Consider the following 19697-nt stretch of genomic DNA (forward strand, 5'->3'; position numbering starts at 1 on the left):
AGGGGCAACGATGGATACACTAGATGCCCGTTAAAAGGAAGATGTAGGGGGGATTCAACGGATACACTAGATGCATGTTAAAAGGAAGAGGTAGGGGGGATTCAACGGAAAAGTTGAGGGGCACCTCGTAACATCCTTGAAAAGTTTTCTAACATTCACATGCGGTCGGGTAGCCAAAGTTCCCGGAATAATTAATGCATTGCAATTACTTTTTTAATAATGTATATTATTTTTCTTTATAATCAAAAGCTAAAGATATTTCTTAATCCAATTTAATCCTTCGACAGTTGTTGTTTTCGGTTTGTATTCACAACCGATCCAATCATCATAGCCAAATAATTGTATAGTTTTAAAAACATAGTCATAATTAAGTTCGCCAGGCGTGTCTGGCTCATTTCGATTTGGTGCCTGGGCAATTTGAAAATGTCCAATTACATTCCCATATTCTTCTAAGGTTTTAGTGAAGTTCCCGCATATATGTTGAAGATGATATAGGTCAACCATAATTTTTATATTATTAGATTTTATTTCTCTCAGAACGGTTGATGCTGTAAATAAGAAAACATAATAAATGGATAAGACTTCTTTGTATAGTTAAGCATTCGCAATATAAGCATTTATTAAGAAAATAATGTTATATTAATTTTAGTCTCACTTACTTAATTTTAATCGTACCTAACCAACTATTGACGTTGAACCTTTGAGAAAGCTGAGTAAGCTATTTAAAGGAGACCCACTCAGCCATCGCTTGACCCAACTTAACGGCAAACATCAAACCTGTTAAGACCATTTACTTACATTAAGCGACAGGGCTATATACCGTGTTGCTTTAAGAAAGCTAGGGAAATAATTTAGTTGATAGCTAATGATTGCATTAAGATATCGACTCATTTTGACCAAAAGTGGGTTGACATTAGTCAGATACTTTGTTTAGCCATAAAGCAAAGTTATACAATTGTGATTACTGCAGAGCGCTCAATAGCTTCTTTAAAAGTTTTAATATCTGGCCTGCCCTCGAAAAACAGACTTATCTTTCTAAGCTAAATAAAGTGAAGCGAGCATATCAATATGGGCACTCTACTCTAAATATATTTTCCTACACTGCAGCAAACCACGTTTAAGCAAATCATTCAAACTTCTTGGCCGTTGTAGTATCTGCCATGTTAAGATAAATGTAATTTATATTTGCAACTAACCGACCGTGAGGTTTGTTCAAGCGATATCTTCATGCAATTGACGTGATGCTAAGGGAGTAGGTTATATACTACATGAGTCTCAGGAAAAAAATGAACTCTCGTGAAGCTAAGGAAGTAAGGAAATATACTACATGAGTCTCAGAGCAACATTGAACCATTTCCCTCATTACCTGAGAATATCATTACCTGAGAATATAATTCTACCCGGGGCCAGCTGTAAGATCCAAGCCAGACATTTTTTTCATTTTAGGGATCGTGACGGTAACAGAAATCAACATGCCATATCTCTGTGGATTTCTATAGATCTTCCTGACCGATGCACAACAAACTCAAACAATAAGGCATCTTTTCTAAAACCAATCAGCATTTAGAAATTCATATTCCATTTTCTGTAGACCTACAAAATCCCTTAACCGAACGTCTTCAAAGAGCACCGGGCTTCGTCCCAGCAATATAAACTGAGCTTCACGATTTGCCAACTGCATCATAAAAATGAGATAGACATAAGGGGCTTGACCTAACCAAACTTAACTGTCAATATGAAAAATCAGAAATTTATTCTAAAATTAGGTAAAGGAAATTAAATTTAATGCTAGCGTATGGAGAGGAAGAATTTATTAATGCAAACACACCCAACAACAGCAATATGTAGGCAACAAGAGTCAGGTTGTTTGTATAGCATTTTCGCGAACCTCCTGGCTTTATCATAAACAGACTTTGCTGCCGACTATAAATCTGTAAGCCCTTATCGCCAATCTGCTGTGACTGCTTCAAAAATATAAGCAAAGAAAACCGACAAAGCTAGCGACAGAAAAGGCCTACACTTTTATATTTACCCCTGTGACATACACTGTGTTTTCGAAAGCAAAGCATACAAATGTCTATATAAAAGAATCCAATATCACCATATCATAATTGGTTTTTCACAAATTTATCACGAGGCAAATACAAGAACCTACATTTAGAACTTTGTAACTCTAGGTTTGATAGGTGACGCAATATGGTAGCAACCCTAACTATCTTTATACTTATCGATTTCGTAAAAATGAATGGTAAGCTATCGAAGATTGTAAATAAATGTAATCACAAACCATACAATGCAAAGACATATCAAACAGCAGAATAATCGAATCATAATAAATCGCAACAAGTGAGCCCCAAGGGTGCCTGCGACCATTTTGTTATGCCCCGAGAGAGTATGCATGTGCAAAGCTTGCCTCGTTCTCACTCATTGCTTTGCGCGCTTGTGTGCATCTCTTTCTCCCTGCATAGCTTCTTAAAAAACCCCGAGATCTACAAACATACATATGTAGATCTCGGCCTCTGTCGCGAGCCAAACATTTTTTCTTCAATTGTGTGCCCTTTGTGCCTGTGGTAGCAAAATGCACACACATTCAAATGCTCTATCATGTATTTCTTGGTCCAGTCAGGCATAATGAGAAGAATCTGATTTATTTAAAAAAACGTAAATGACCCAAATGAAATATTAATATTTTATATTCTAATATTTTCGATTACTGTAGGGACCTATATTGCTTAAAATAAAAGAAAAGCCAAGTCGTATTTCTGCAAGGGTAATTCATCGTCGGCTTGCCGAAGAATTCTATGAAAAGAACAAAAATTGAAAATGTTCAATTTTTGCGAATTGCTACTTGTGCACACGCACACTCATCGAGGGAGCAGTAGTGTGATATTATAAAAAGGATTGGCCTGTTCATGTTCAAATTTCTATTTTCCATGCTTGTTGTAAGGGTAAGGGTACCGAACGTTGGCATGTGTGCATGCCTTGCAGAAATACGACTTTGGTTTTTTTTTATTTTAATCAAAATGGGTCCCAACAGTAAACAAAAAATATGAATATAAAATATAAATATTTCATTTGGGTCATACACGTTTTTTTTATTCATTATGCCTTGTGTCACTTCACTCTGATAAAAGTTGCTAACATAGAGTAACAGGATACCAGATTTCGAAATAAACAAAATATATTAGAAAAAATAAAACATACAAAAAAAAATCTCATTATGCCGAAGCTGGACGAAGAACAAAAAGATAGGGCATGTGAATGTGTGTGCCTTTTGCTACTACAGGCACAAGGGGCACACAATTGAAGAAAATATCTCTGGCTCGCGACAAACGCCGCACATCCACACAACACAAACATATGTTTGTTTGTAGATCTCGAGGTTTTTTGAGAAGCTGTGCAGGGAGAAAGAGATGCACACAAGCGCGCAAAAGCAATGAGCGAGACCGAGGCAAACTCTGCACATTCATACACACATATGTATTTGGGCTGTAAGGATTTAAAACTAACATACATATATTAGCAAAAGGCATCAGCCACAGTGACGTTGTGCGCTGAACGAGATACGGCTTCATACTGAACGCTCGGCTTTCGAGGCCGGCGTTGGGCTGCCACTCTCGGCATTCTTACTCTCTCTGGGCATAACAAAATGGTCGCAGGCACCATTGGGCTCACTCGTTGCGATTTATCGTGGTTCGATTATTCTGCTGTTTCATATGTCTATGCATTGTAAATTTAGTGCTGTGATCGTCTTGATCCAACGAGCATCAGCTTTGTTTGACAGTTGCGTTTATTTTGAAGACACAGTTTATATTAATTTTTTTGGTACAAGTTTAACTCTGAGCGTTTTTCTGAAGCACTGTTTTTTATTTCCTCAACTATTATCAACTGCAACTAACCTGCTCCGCATTGCTATTCTGACATCATTGTTGATATTTGTAATATAATTGTATTTAAGTATAATTTAACAAGATTTGGAAGAGATACTTTGGCTAAAAGTGTCGAAAAAATAGTTAAATATGAATAAAAGGGATGTACAAGTGAAGTTCATGGAGGAAATCGGGCTAAATTCAACAAACACGGCTATGGAAACAAAAATGATGAAAATAGATCGCGGAGGTTTTTCGACAATGATTAACTTACTACTCAAATATCAGGAATTGAACTGGATGTCATAAAAAGGTTAATGTTTTTATAATAGATTTTTAAAGCAATTTAAAAATATTTTCTCTTTTATGCTAATTTTTTAATTTTAAACTTTAGCACCCGGAGAAACCATAAGTAAGCATGTGCGTTGACATCATACAGTTTTTATACCCTTCGTCCGTCCGTCCGTATGTATGAACGCAAGGATCTCAGAACCTATAAGAGCTAGAGACTTGAAATTAGCTGTAGGTCCTCCTAGTGCTTGCGCAGATTTAATTTGTTTCCGATAACTTACCCCGTTTCTAAGTATATATATATATATATATATATATATATATAGAAAGTTGAAAATGAGAATATAATTCTTAAAATATTATACCATTGATCATATAGAAGAAATGTGACACGAACTCTCACGATTCCGATATGTCATTTATCATTCCACATGTCATGGACTGCTGCTAAGTTAAGTCGCTAAAGTGAGAGGTTATGTTATGAAGTTGTCTATCTGAATGAACGTTTATATCTGAGAGACCATAAGGGATAAAAGTAAGAGCTTTTCGGAAATCAGCACGTATGGGATTATTACAATACAGCAAGATTCAATATTCAGAAAGACAAAGGCTTATCCATCCCAATAAAGCTTAAACAAGCGGAAGACGGCATAACCGACCATGTTTTCTAATACATATGCAGCCCAATATGACGAATTTTTTTCCAACATCCTTAAATCTGGTATTACATTTTGTCATGAATTGTGTACCGCATAGAAGAAGACGTCTCAGATCCATAACTTACTATACATATATTCTTGATCAGCATCAACAGCTGAGTTGATATAGCCATATCCGTCTTTTTGTTTCATTTTAAACTAGTCTCTCAGTTTTAAAGTTTTCGCCTTGGATAGTTGCATAGGTTGGTTTTGCTGTTACGCTACATATGACGGAACCGACCGGATCAGACAATTATATCATATAGCTGCCATTGGTGGCAGCACTTCTGTGTGAACAACTTTCAAGACATTTTGCCCAAGCCCGGCATTTATAAAAAAAATCAGCTTTTGTGTGGCAAAATATTTTGTTAGAAGGGTGTTCAATATTCGGCAAGTCTAATATAAGAAAAATTATTAACATAATCCCATTAATTATGCGTTTATTAATACACCATAATTAATCATTACCATTTCATCAAAATTGTTAAATGACGCGGGCTAAGCAACTTACCATTAGATCGACTCGGTTATTGATGCTGATCAAGAATATATATACTATGGAGTCGAAGATATCTCCTCTCTGCTTATTACGTACACTTGCATAAAAACAGTATATAATTTTAACACATTTAAGTTTATCTATCTGGCAAAAACTTAAATACCTTTAAAATCTTGTAATTTCGCTGGCTCTCCGTCGATTTGAACGATTTATATATTAGACTAGCAGGTATTGCCCGGCTTTGCCCGTGGAACGTTTTGTGATAAACATTTTAGATAACAACTTTCCAGTAAGTACACGCTCGTGAAAAATTGAAATCTACCTATCTTGATCTCCACTTCTATTTAAAAATATGTTTTAATCGCATCGAATAAAGAACCAAGTGTTGGAACCATCAGTTTAAACCCATGTTAGTCTTGCGGTAAGAATATTGAACATTTAACCCGCATTTGCCACCCAAGAACGTATTAAATAAATTCTACAAAGATCTTTGAAAATTATTTTGAAGACGATCGGATGGTAAGCAAAACACTTTCATACAACCGTTTTTCTCTAATTAACCACTGTTGTGGGTGGAATTTCCAGTCGCTAAAACACGTATTCATTAAGTTCATATGTAGACCTTTGAAAATAAATTTGAACAAGACAAAAATTAATAAATCGGACACGACTTAAAATTTCACCAAAAAATCGTAGAATCGCATTTCTACCGAAGAAGATTGGATTCTGCGAAAAGTGTGAAACACGTCTCAAATGATTTTTTATATGGATCATTAAAAATAAATTTGAGCGCGAAACGTCACCCACCAAAGGAAGGATTTTCCACCAAGGAGGGATTTTCCACACACGCGGGTGGAATTTTACGAAACCCCGCCTTAACGTGCACCTGCATCACAGAAGGTAATAACAGTGAAAATTTCAGCTTTCTAGCAGCTACGCTTTTAGCTGTGCGTTGATCAGCAATCAGTAAGTCAGTCAGGACAAACAGTTTTATAAATAGAGATGCAGCCATTTTAAGGTAAAAAAAAAATCATAATAAAAATATTGCAAAGAAAATCAAATCATTCTCAGAACAAAATTATTTTGTTGCAAAAAAATTATTTTAATGTAAAACTGTGCAAGATTTATTAAGATATATATTCGTTAGCTTTCAGAAAGCGAAAAGCTTTTTTAAATCAGCTGTAAGATTCTCGAGTAATAATTAAAGACGTAGACTCACCTCTGAACATGAAATTTGTTTTTAAAGTCTCACCATAAAAATCAACAATTGTTGTTTTATCTGGGGTGAATATTTGTATTATACTATATTATTCACATAATATTTACAGAACAAAATACAATATTCCATTCAAAGTTTGAATACCATACCTTTTGTGTAGGATTCCATAAAGTATAATGGAATGGCATATTTATTTATCGGTTCAATGAGGCCAACAATATTATTCAATTGTAAATCTTCGGAAGCTTTTTTTAAATTAGACACATATGTTTTAAAATGATCATTTTCCAAATTGTTATTTACTGTTCCTGCCATCAAATGAATTCTGAAAAAAAAAAACATTACTTTTTAAACATTATTAGTTTTTACCATGCTAACTTAACGTAATAAGTTATGAACAGAAAAGTCTGAGTGCTCTAGTTGAGAGTACCTAACTAAGAAAGCCCATCTTCTATAACATGCATTTGTACAAACAAATGCCCGATTTTATTGCAACAGTTGTGCTTATGTAAGGAGAGAAAATGTATGTAGAATAAAAACGGAGTGTATGGTTAGGCCTATAATAATTTTGTAATAAATGTGTTAAACATAAAAAATAAGCTTGTAATAATGAAATTCCACTTTGATTGTATTGTCATAAATGTTCCACTTTGAAGTGTTATAAATAGTTCACTTTGATTGACAAGAGCACGTCAGTGCTGGTTTGCATTGTTCTTTATAATGAATTTATTCAAAGTGAATATAATGCACTTAGCCTACGGATACATGTATGTACATATATACTTACGCTGTTATCGGTTAACAGCTACAAAGAGAGAGAGAGAGAGCGGGTGTAGTCATTCATAAGGGCGCTCACTCTCGGAGCGGCTAAAGTGCAAGATCAGCGGTTATCCGTCGGTCAACGGTCTCACGCTGTCTTGGCCTGCTCATCATGTTACTTATTTGCGCAGCACTGTAAGTATGTATGTGCATACATATATACGATCATATTTATGCTATGCGCTTGACTGTATATATTTATATTTGTTTAGACTTGCAACAGAGTGTTACAAGTTGAGTTATGTATATAAGTGTATAAATACACTACAAGCTTCTCCAACCATTCTGAACAGTATCAACAACGGAATCTATATATCCGTCTCTCTGTTTATACTTTGAACCCATCGATAATAGATAATGGATAAAAAGTTTCATTTTTTGAGCAAATTTATGTAACACATAGAAGGAAGTCTCTCCGACGCCGTAAATATTAACGCAAGGATTTCAGAGCCTATAAGAACTAGGACTTGTGTTGGTACGTAGTACAAGTTTGCTTCCGATAATCCATAAATTGCCCCACTTCCAAGTAATCGATAAAAATTGATATCTAAATCATATTTTTTTAGCAAATCTTTTAAAATCTAGTGTCACCAAATTAGCTTCTAGAATGGTATATACAGGTCAAGTATAGTATATACAGTAAGTAGTATATACGCAAGGTTGCCGGCCTGCTATGGAACGTGACAACGGACGCCATCGAACGCGATCTCAGCTTAACAAAGGTCGCAGATCAGTTAAACTGCTTCAGCAGCAGCCGATACGCCGAAAAGCTGATGAAGCAGCCGAACGTGGCCGCCAGGGTCCTGGCTGACCCCATCAGAGAGAGGCGCCTCCAAAGGCTACACCCCGACGACCTACCTTCGAGGCTTATTATTTAAACATATCCTTCCCCATCATTGCAAATAAATTCATTGTAAATATCATATAAGTTACACACTAGTAACTATACATTCTTCCCTTAGTTAATCGCTTGGTAGAGATCAGAAGGCACTGATATAACAAGCAAAATAAAACATATAAAAAAATAAAAAGATTGTTAAATCGATAAACAGCATTGTAATTGCGCTTGTGTTGTATTGTGTGCTGTGCATATATGTTGATATTTTAACTCTTTTTTTATTTTTTTTTTTAGTTTAATTGAGGAAACATATTTCTTTTTATTTATGTTAAAGCAAACGCGCTCGTAGCGAGAGCTGCATATGGTGTTGGTAGAAGGAGGTTCAGGATATGCTGCAGCCAGGAACTCCCGACTAGTGCCTCTTACTATACCCTGAACCCATTGAAAATGGGTAAAAAGGGTATAATGTATTTGTGGAAATGTATGTAACAGGCAGAAGGAAGCATCTCCGACCCCATAAAGTATATATATTCTTGATCAGCATCTATGGCCAAGTTGATCTAGCCATGCCCGTCTGTCCGTATGTATGAACGCAAGGATTTGAGAACCTATAAGAGCTAGAGACTTGAAGTTTTAGCTGTAGGTCGAGTTTGTTTCCGATAATCGATAACTTGCCCCTTGCCCCAAGTAATCGATAAAAATCAATAACGAAATTACGTTTTTTAGCAAATTGGGTATATAATAAGAGCTAGAGTCACCAAACTTGATATGTTGCTTCTAGCATAGTATATATATATATATATATCAGTATCTTTCATTTTATCCCATCACCGCCTCCCCGCTACCACAAAGCTATAAATCAAGTAAATATACCAATTTATATATGCTGCTCAATAAGCCACAATTTAAATGCAATTGTGAGAATACACGAATATTTGAGAGTACAATAAGATCTACTGATGAAAATTACATCAAGATCGGGTAAGAAACACAAAAGAAAATGTGTTTCGGCTGCCCACTTGCTTGCGGCAGCTAGCGCAAATTGCAAGAATTTCTGTATGCACACATTAATGCGCGTCTTCTTTGATTTCTATCAACAGCATTGCAATTACGATTGTATTGTTTTCTGTGCTGCTATTTTATTTTGTTTTTTTCTTATTAAGACTTAATAATTGGTGTGGTTGTTGGGTAGAGGCGGCGGGAGGAAGTGCTGTCTGCTGCGAATTCGAGACTTACTGAGGGAAATTTTTTTACTTTTTTATATGGTGTGGCTATTGAGTAGAGGCGGCGGCAAGTGGTGCGGTTAGTTGCGAGTTCGAACCTTGGTCGAAAAATTAAGTTCTTAGATAAAAAACTTTCTTCTTCTGAACCTAACCAAGCCCGGCATTTATTGTATCTTATCAACATCGGACTACTATTCCATAGGGCTAAACAGAAATAATCGTTAATAAAAAATAAGTTTGTGTATGGAATATATGTGCAGAGGATACTTAAATTTTTCTTTGAAATTTGTAATGCTTAGAAGGAGACACAATTTAGTATATATATTAACACGATCACCCATTAAGTGCTGTGTCAACCAAAAATGTTTAAAAATTCCTTCAACCAATTTTTTGTTTTAATCTTCGCACTAGACTTACATGTAGAAGAACAAGAAGTTCAGTCAAAGGACATCGACAACTCATCTCGGTTCAGACAGACTACTCTAAACCAAACAATGTTACAATGTCACAAACGAAAAGTGTGTGATGAACCTCTTTAACATAAATACGATATGCTTCCTTTTACCAAAGCTTACAACGTTTAACGGAATAATGATTTGAATTACTTAAGCAAACTAACGTTTTACTAAACCTCAAACACAAGAATCTAACAACTAACTAACCCCAAGCCGTAACAGAAAATGCCAGCTGATGTTAAGAAAGCGAACGGGCGACCTCGCAGAACCAAATGAAGCACTCCCATACAACAAATATATCATTGGTACTATCCGGAAAGAAAATGAAAATATATACCTCAAAAAAAACATCCATCCACCACCAATGGGCGTCTCAGACTTTATAAATTCAGATATATACGCTTTGTTAAAAGATGGTAGAATGCGACCATCCCGATACCCAATAACAACCCCAATGTAGTCTCCATTCTGTTAAATTTCGGCAAGTCAAATATTTTACGACCTTTGATTTAAAATTTGTCTTTATTCAGGCAAGGAAAAACGGCTTTTTCCATACGCAATAAAAAATATTAGTTTTGCAGACTTCTTTTTAGATTGAAAAAAACGATCTAGTATTTTATAGAGAGCCATTGGAGATGAGCTCAGAGAAAATGGATAACCATTTTAGACACATTGCAGACAGACTTAGATTAATTGTAGATTATTTGCCAAAAATCGCATTTTTTTTAAAGAAATCGTCGACTATTTGGAAATCGTTGTTTCACGTGGAGTTATAAAAACATGCCCTAACAAGTTTCAAGCAATTCGTGACTATGAAATTTCAACCATACTGTTCAATGTCAGGTCATTTTTGACTGGCAAGTTACTATAGATTTATATATTAAGGACTTTGCGTATATAGCAAAACCAAAAAGAGACATCTTAAAATGCAAAAATGACGCCGGAGAGTCATAGAAAATATCAGTCAACACTGACGAAAGTCTGTGTCAGGTATTCGAGAAGCTTGGTTCTTCCGTCTGAAAATGTAATGTTTCCAGATACAACAGATTATAAGAAAGCATTTGAGTTAACAACAGACGCTACGTCTTTTGAACTTGCTTCAAGACGGAACAAAGGCTTAAATTTGGAAGAACTCCTTAAACAGGCAACTAACTAACCTATGTACTGAACCATACAAAAAGGAGACAGAAGATTTAAAAAATCATTTCCCTCAGTCATACATAAAGCAGATACTCGACTGCAGATACTGGACTAGAGTAAATATTCTTAATCGACATGCTAGATGCATTAATTTGCTAGTCACCGCTTTAAAAATTTTAGTCGAGACCCCAGATTTTGACGACTTTTATAAACTTAAATTAATATAGAAAGAGTTCATCGATTTAGAAAATAGACAGATAACTGTTAACACAAAGATACAGGAACAAATAAACAAACCAACAAACACAGTAAACATTTTAGTAAAAAATGCAAAAATAAAGCATATATGCATAGAATATTTATATATTTGAAACATTGCTTTCAAGAAATATGGTAATTATTTCAGAGCTCGAACCCCTAATTTTATCGGTTACAATTGCTGATATAATGGGAGTATCTCAAGTAAAGTTATATTTCTTCACACTTCCTTTTAAAATATACCAAGCCTAATTCAGTATTTAAAAAAATAATCTTACATCAAGTTGTGTAAGAATATGAAATGTATCGATAAGCAAATTGACTTCTCCAGAATGTATAATTCCGTGAGAAATCAATTTTTAATACTTAATAATGTAGCTAAGCAACTCTCGAGTAACTTCGACTCGAGCTTTGAGTTGCTTAGCAAATATACATTTGAGTCCCTACCGAATTACCGGTACCACTTTTATCTGTGCCTCACAACTTGAATTTATCCCTAATGTTGTTTATATCGCCCTTTCCAAGCGATTGTCCTAATATCACCCCTGTTGTATCCCCCAGAGTAATCTCTATAGATCCCATATTAGAACCTACTTCACTCAAGAACTAACGTAGCACTGTCAGTCATCTAGGTTAGATTTTTACCCGTAAAATATCAAAATTTAAAAGTAATGTTTCTCAGAATTCGTACCCAATCATTTGTGATCCCAAAGGTCCTGCCACAAAAACTAAATTTGTCTTCTTAGTCTTTATTCGATATCGGAATGTCAGAGGCCTAATTTTTAAGCATTCTCAGAAATATGGTTAAACTTAACTATATCTGACTATGAAGGTTTTTCGTTCAACTTTATTGTGCAGGGAATTGATCGATCGTCTCAAAGTGTGGTGAATGAATAGCCGTTAAAGCCTGTCTCCATTCTGAAAATGTTTGTTTTAATACAATGTCTGATGCTGAGATTATCTCAATTAAGTTACATTCCCTTCACGTGCTATATGTATATAATCTGTTCCTATATCCCACCTTTTTCTGGCATTTAAGTTTGCATTAATCGTATAACTTGTTTTAAAGAAGTTTGTAGTAATGTGCATGATAATGGCCTACATATCGTGTTGGCTATCGTGTCACCGCCAACAATTATTTTGAACCTTCAGCAAAACATGACTTTAAAAAAATGTATTCCTTGGCAGGGCTCGAACTCGCAATTAACCGCACCACTTGTCGCCGCCTCTACTCACCAACCACACAAATAATTGAGTCTTAATGATAAAAAACAATTAAAATAGCAGCATAGAAAACAATACAATCGCAATTGCAATGCTGTTGATAGAATTCAAAGAAGACGCGCATGAATGTGTGTGTGTACATGTATACAGAAATTCTTGGAATTTGCGCTAGCTGCTGCTAACACGTGCGCACATAACTTTTGTGTTTCTTAATCGATCTTAATGAAATTTTCGACAGTAAATCTTATCGTAGGATAGAATATAGAATATTTGTGTATTCTCAGATGTATTATCAATTGCATTAATTGTGGCTTAAATTAGTGGGCAATACAAGTTGGTTTATTAACTTGAATTATAGCTTTGTGGTAAAGGGGTGGTGACAGCTATAAAATAAAAGATACTTCATATATATATACTATTTTAGAGGCTACATCTTAAGTTTTGCGACTTTAGCTCTTATTTTTTACCAAAATTTTTAAATAAAACAGGATTTCGATATCGATTCTTATCGATTACTTGGAAACGGGGAAAGTTATCGCATATCGGAAACAAACTCGATCTGCGCGGGGACTAGGAGGCATACAGCTAAAATTTCAAGACTCTAGTTCTTATAGGTTCTGAGATCCTTGCGTTCATACATACGGACAGACGGACAGACAGATGGACATGGCTAGATCGACTCGGCTGTTGATGCTGATCAAGGATATATATACTTTATGGGGTCGGAGATGCTTTCTTCTGCCTGTTATATAAATCACTCTGTTATATAAATCACTCTGATTTCTCCCGTTATGCAGTTGCCCTATCAAATTTTTCTAAGCAAATATCCTTCTGTTAAAAAAATTACCTTCGCCGTTGCCGCCTCCAATTTCCACATAATCCTAAGCAATTTTTTACCTTGTCAATTTTAAGCGTAAGACATCTATTTTGCCTTCTTCGGTTAAGTTTGCAAATGAGGGCGCGAATACTGATCAAAATCAGCCTTATCTTTATCAGTTACAGAGATCAAACAGATTCTTAAATCATAATGACTTTCTATAGAAGCCCTCGCCAATGGGTTTTTTACATTCTTGATAGTTTACTGCTCGAGCGTGTCAACGGTACCTGTTATTAAGTTAATAATCTAGGTGTCATTCTTGATCATAAACTAAAATTCGACTCCCACGTTAAGACCGTGGTCAATAAGGCCAGAATTATTTTGGGTTTCATCAAGCGATGGACGAAGGAGTTTGACGATCCGTACATGACAAAAACCCTTTATATATCTTTTGTACGACCTATACTTGAGTATGCCTCTTGTAGCTGGTCACCACAATATTCTATCCATCAAGACAGAATTGAATCCGTACAGAAATAATTCTTGTTCTTTGCCCTTCGTGGCTTAAATTAGGATCCTCGTGTGCGATTGCGGTCATACTCCAGCAGACTTCTGATGGTTAATCTTCCTTCCTTAATTAATCGCCATGTTGAGCCATGTTTGGAGTAATATTTATTCATAACCTAATTTCTTGTGAAATCAACTGTTCGGTGTTAACTATCCAATTAAATTTCTCTATCTCTACTAGACTAACACGTAATTTTACACGTGAACCGTTAAGGGTTCTTTGTGATGATTATAAAAAGCATTACAGAGAATTCTGCTCGGAGATTTATCTTCCTCGTATTAAGTCTTCTATTCTAAACTATTAAGCAAGTAGATAGTCTATGCATAGAGTCATAGTTTGTAATCGTTTGGTACTTCGCGACTCATGTCGAATGTTACACATCTGCGCCTCTGGTCGGTTGTGAAGGAGGTAGGATGCAGTACATTGCATCGGGGTTCGCGCGAAATAACCATTACATTAATCCATTATCTTTTCCTGTTGATATTATCCTACTTTGGAGGTTGCAATGCTCAATTGCAATCCTAGTCCTTATTCATTAGAACCCAACAACCCCTTTCATTGCTTTCGCAAGGGAAACTATTCCTCGCTTAAACTCTCATGCAACTGATTGGTCTTTCTATGACGCGGTTGATATGAATACTGCTCTAAAAATGTTGTGTAACACCCTTAATTCCCTTTTAGATAAAGGTATGCAAGTTTTAATCCCAATTTCTGCTTTTCTAAGAAAGTCTGGTTCGCTCTCCGACTATCAAACCTAAAAATATTAAGTGTAAATATTTTAAAAAGTCTGGGTTGACTGTTGGCTTGGCTAAATACAATACTCTCTCCTTTAAGCTCTAAACTCTTTCAAATCTTCTAACTCTCTTGATTACAGTGCCTATTCGGTTTCGGTCTCCATCGAACACTTTATTTCGTTGCGCTTGTGTATTCTGTTCGTGCTTTTCCTTAGGCAATGCCGATGTTATGCCTAACAGTAAGATCTAAACAGGACACAGTCGGACGGTCCCCCAGAAAATGTGTTTCTGTCGAAGAAAGAAAAAAGTGGAAGCGAAAAGCGTCTTTTCTTGTTGTTGTCGTGCGATATCAATGAAAGTTATCGCGAGAAAAAGAGGGCATGACATAATACAGTTATGCATGTAGGCCAGCTATTTTATATATATGTACATGCATATATTCAAAGCTATAAGAAAATACCCTTTAATAATCTATAGTTTGTTTATATATGTTTATGTGTATGTGTATTTTTATTAATTATTAAGCTTAACAACTAACACTGCATGCAATTTGTTTAGACACACACATGCACGCAAGTGCATACATGCATATCCACAAAAGACACTTTGACAGCTATTTTTTATACCCTGAACCCATTGAAAATGGGTAAAAAGGGTATAATGTATTTGTGCAAATGTATGTAACAGGCAGAAGGAAGCATCTCCGATCCCATAGAGCATATATATTCTTGATCACCATCAATAGCCGTGTGTGTGTCTGTCCGTCCGTATGTATGAACGCAAGGATCTTAGAACTTATAAGAGCTAGAGTCTTGAAATTTTAGCTGTGGGTCCTCCTAGTCCCCGCGCAGATCGAGTTTGTTTGCGATATTCGATAACTTTCCCCGTTTCCATGTAATCGATAAAAATCGACATCGAAATCCTATTTTTTGAGAAATTTTGGTAATAATAGCTAGAGTCACCAAACTTGACATGTAGCTTCTAGAATAGTATATATATAAAAAGTATCTTTCATTTTATAGCCACCTCCACCTCCACCTCTTCGCTACCACCATAAAGTTATAAATCATGTTAGTTATTCAACTTGTATAGCCTACCTAATTAAGCCACAATTTAAATATTTTATAGTACAATAATATCTACTACTGAAAATTTTATCAAGATCGGTTAAGAAACACGAAAGAAAATGTGTTTTGGACTGCAAACACGTGCAGCAGCAAGCGCAAATTCATTACATACATTAATGCGCGTCTGCTTTGAATTCTATCAACAGCATTGCAATTGTGATTGTATTGTTTTCTGTGCTGCTATTTTAATCCGTTTTTTTCTCAATGCGACTCAATTACTGGTGTGGCTATTGAGTAGAGGCATCGGAAAGTAGAGCGGTCAGATTCGAGTTCGAACCCTACCGAGGAAATTATTTTTTTTTTCTACTAAAGCAAACGAACGCGTAGCGCGAGCTTCATTTGGTGTTGGAATAAGAGGGTTCAGGGTATCCCATAGTCGGGAGCTCCCGACTATAACCTTTTACTTGTTCTGTTCAGTGTCCGACAAAAATAGTTAATTTGAAGACAACCCGAAAATGTTGACTGTTATTTGCGAACTTTGGTTATATTACATGCTAATGTAGATGTGGAACTTATGCTTTCCTACACCAAACTTTTCTACACACTCTTGTCTACAACATGATTTGACCCTTTGAAAATTTGGTGTTCCGCCAATCAATTGCATCAAAATGGCTCAAAGTGTATGTTAATGACTTTTAATCTTACTAGGCTTTATCGTGTAAGCTAGGCAATCAACAACAATCCTTTGCAATATGTACTTAAAGTTAAGGACTCAGGAGTTATTTATATTTGGGGGGATCTATAAATTTCACCCACCGGTAAATTCCCGTCAAAATCTCTATACCATTTCATCTTAAAATTCTATAGCCTATTTAAAATTGCTTTCCTTCTTTCATTCATTTTGCTCTCCCTTTTTTCTAACTTATTTATAGTCTAAAATAATATGGTGACTTAAGACTATTTTAATTTTTATGTAAGAAATATCTTTTCACTACTAAAACCCTTCTTCTAAGCTGCAACTCTAATAACGTCTCTGGCAATATTGCGCTACCCAGCATTTTCAGTAGCTTTAACACCAGAAATGATTAAACTGATTTTATTTCATATGTTTTCAATTTTTATTGCATATTTCTTACAATTACGAGATGCAGGCAGACAGGATTTAGCCTGTGCTATTTTATCAAATTATAATAGTTTTTACAGAGGCAAACGAACCCGTATTAGTACGTGCCATTTGCATCTAAAGCGATAATAAAATTATTGTAATGTTAGAACAATGGAAGTGGCCGATCTATACTAGATGCAGGCAGCGAACAAACTTAACTTACTCGCTTCGCAGCATGGAGGCGTTAGCTAAAGTTTTTGCTAGACAAAAAGATAATGTAAACAAAGATAAGAGGTATTTTAAGGATAGCAGTTACTGCGCAGAGCCACATCATAAGTAAGCTGTTTTGGCTGCGTGACCAAACATTAACCCCCGGTTGAAAGACATGGGCTTTTAACTAATTTCTTGATGTGCAGTAGGCACAGCCTGCTTAAAACTCTCCTTATTCTGTTGCATTGCGCAATATGGCTATGCGAGGGACTTCGGGACTTTTGCACGATTAGCTCCGTGATTCTCGCCAGTGGCGATTGAAGTGAAGGTGCGTCATATCAGGCTCAACGATCGATGAGCTGGGTATACCAATTTAGAAATGAGCTGGAGTGAGCACATCTAGGTTTGTTGGATCTTCTGAAAGACGAAGCAATGGTCTGCAATTAATTATTGACGCTTTGTGGCAGACTACAGTGTAAAACCCTTCGAAGTTGAGCGCAAAAGAGACAACAGCCATGTCTTTAAAAATGATTCTTCGATGTCTTCACTGCGGCTTCCCAAAGACCGCCAAAATGCGGGGAATGAAGGGGATTTACACATTTTCTAAACTAGTCTGGACACAGACCTCCCTTCACCAATCGGCCAATACTGCGGTCGAATATGAGCCAGAAGCCTGCAAATTCCGATTGTGAAATCTAGCATTAAGTAAATCAGTGATGTTGATGGTGGCGTCGATGAATATTTGCACTTCGAGCTTCGAAATCCAATGAAGAGTTTTTAGGCGACTATCTACTGAAGGATGACGAATTCATCCAAAAAAGTTGGGTGATACGATACAGCTGTTTGACTCCACAACATTTTTCGATTGCAATGATTTAACATTTCAATGCAAGCACTGGTGACGATCGGTCGTTTGCATATCTGCTCCCGAGACACTTACCGGCACCTGAAACAAATCCCTTACATAGTGGGTCTCTAAACCACGAATGCTGCCTCTAGCAGCCCAAGTGCAGTGCTAGAGTTAATTATTAAAGAAACTATAAAGTCAACACGTGCCGGTGTTCTTGCGCGAGTTAGTGAGAAAACTTCATAAGCTTAGTTCTAATAAGTCTCTTATTCGAGACGTGAGAGCTTTCGCGAGCGAGCTTTTATTCCGCTCTCTAATACGATCATATTAGTGACCAATAGGAAGCTTGCCAGTGCTGCGCAACGGACATAAACAGTGACAGCGCTGAGCGATAATCTCGTGACTTGATCACAAAAATCACTCTTTGGGAACAGTGACTTTCCCAAAAATACTGGCTATTTTTGGAGTAAAGTCTAGTTGCTAATATGGATGATACTACCGCTCCCTCTCAGCCGAGAGTGCTCCGACCAGATTTCGTGGAAATGATGAGAGTTGCTGTCGTTACACCTGCCAAAATTCGAGAAATGATTTCCGCAAAAACCTCTAGTGCCTCAAACACTACAATTAAGTGCAGTAGTAGTAATTTTGCTGCAACAACATGCACATTGATTGACGTCGTCAATCTCTACCTACGCGTCAACCTACACTACCACATCCTCCTCAAGCGGAGGAGTATGCACCACTCCAAATATTAGCTGCACAAGTATAGCTGCAAACAAGCCAGCCAATAATACCCAGGAAAAAGGGAAGTCATCCCAGAAAGCACTCAGCTGGATGAGGACCAAAATAAAACACAAGTTGCCTCCACGCTTGACCAAGGCAAACGGTAAAAAAGGGAAGGGAGGGCGGGCAGTCGTCAGAACGAGAGACCAAATAACTCCAATAACCAATTTGCATTACTGGCAACAGAAATCAATGATCCTAAAGAGGAGGAAGTAGCCTATGCCGAGAAGCTGGCTGAAGAAATGGATATTGATCGGAATGCCGAAAAAGAATCCAGAGTACCTAGATCGAGGAAGCCACCCCCCATATTCATCGAAATGTGACCCAGATGGAGACAGAACTTGATATTGTCATTGGGTCAGACAAATATACCCTCCACGTTGGATCACAAGGGAAAGTAAGAGTTCATGTGGAAAACCCTGGCTCTTACCGTAGTCTAGTGCATTTTCTCAAAGAGAACAATGCACACCACTTCACTTACCAACTAAAGGAAGACAAAGCCTACAGGCTTATCATCCGAAATTTGGCCAGCACTACCCCAGAAGACTACATTAAGGAGGAGTTTAGGAGACATGGACACAATATCCTTCGCGTCCACAACCCCCGCCACCGTAAAAGCAGACACCTGGAAAATGGAGAAGCTGTTGAGGAACTGATCCAAAATAACTTCTTTTTCATCGATTTGGCTCGCGAACCTAATAATAAGTATGCGCTGAAAATCAAACAAATAGGGCGACAAAGAGTCTTGGTGGAAATACCAAAGAAAAATCTTGATAGCATTCTTTGCCACAGAGGCAAAGGATATGGACATACAAAAAATTATTGCATGAGGCCTTATGTCTGTGGAAAGTGTGCTCTAAATCACTCAACAGCTCAATGCAAAGAAACTTTGGCTGATAAACTCTGCTGTATCATCTGCGGTGGAAATCACGAGGCTTGGCATAAGGGATGCAATGTGTTCAAAGCTAGAACGCAAAAGCGAGGGCCTAAAGTAAGCACTACTATAGGATTGAAAAGTAATGTCAGTGGCAAA

At 36.6% G+C, this 19697-nt stretch overlaps 1 protein-coding gene and 1 long non-coding RNA gene across 2 annotated transcripts; one reads left to right on the forward strand and one right to left on the reverse strand.

The window, feature by feature from the left end:
- Positions 1 to 205: 205 nt before the first annotated feature.
- Gip (hydroxypyruvate isomerase-like protein Gip) lies at positions 206 to 7229 on the reverse strand. Its single transcript, XM_064684661.1, has 3 exons — positions 7198 to 7229; positions 6726 to 6901; positions 206 to 548 (listed from the first exon to the last, which is right to left on the reverse strand). Exons 1-3 carry the CDS (start codon positions 7212 to 7214, stop codon positions 250 to 252), a joined length of 492 nt encoding a protein of 163 aa, XP_064540731.1. The 5' UTR covers positions 7215 to 7229; the 3' UTR covers positions 206 to 249.
- A 302-nt stretch (positions 7230 to 7531) lies between these two features.
- On the forward strand, positions 7532 to 8449 carry LOC135430109 (uncharacterized). Its single transcript, XR_010436555.1, has 2 exons — positions 7532 to 7870; positions 7962 to 8449. It is a non-coding gene; the product is annotated as an uncharacterized LOC135430109 (long non-coding RNA).
- Positions 8450 to 19697: the final 11248 nt, after the last annotated feature.

Source organism: Drosophila montana, unplaced genomic scaffold (genome assembly GCF_035044405.1).
Source record: "Drosophila montana isolate Dmon_TW-CO22-7 unplaced genomic scaffold, ASM3504440v1 contig_2907_1, whole genome shotgun sequence".
Taxonomy (NCBI): domain Eukaryota; kingdom Metazoa; phylum Arthropoda; class Insecta; order Diptera; family Drosophilidae; genus Drosophila; species Drosophila montana.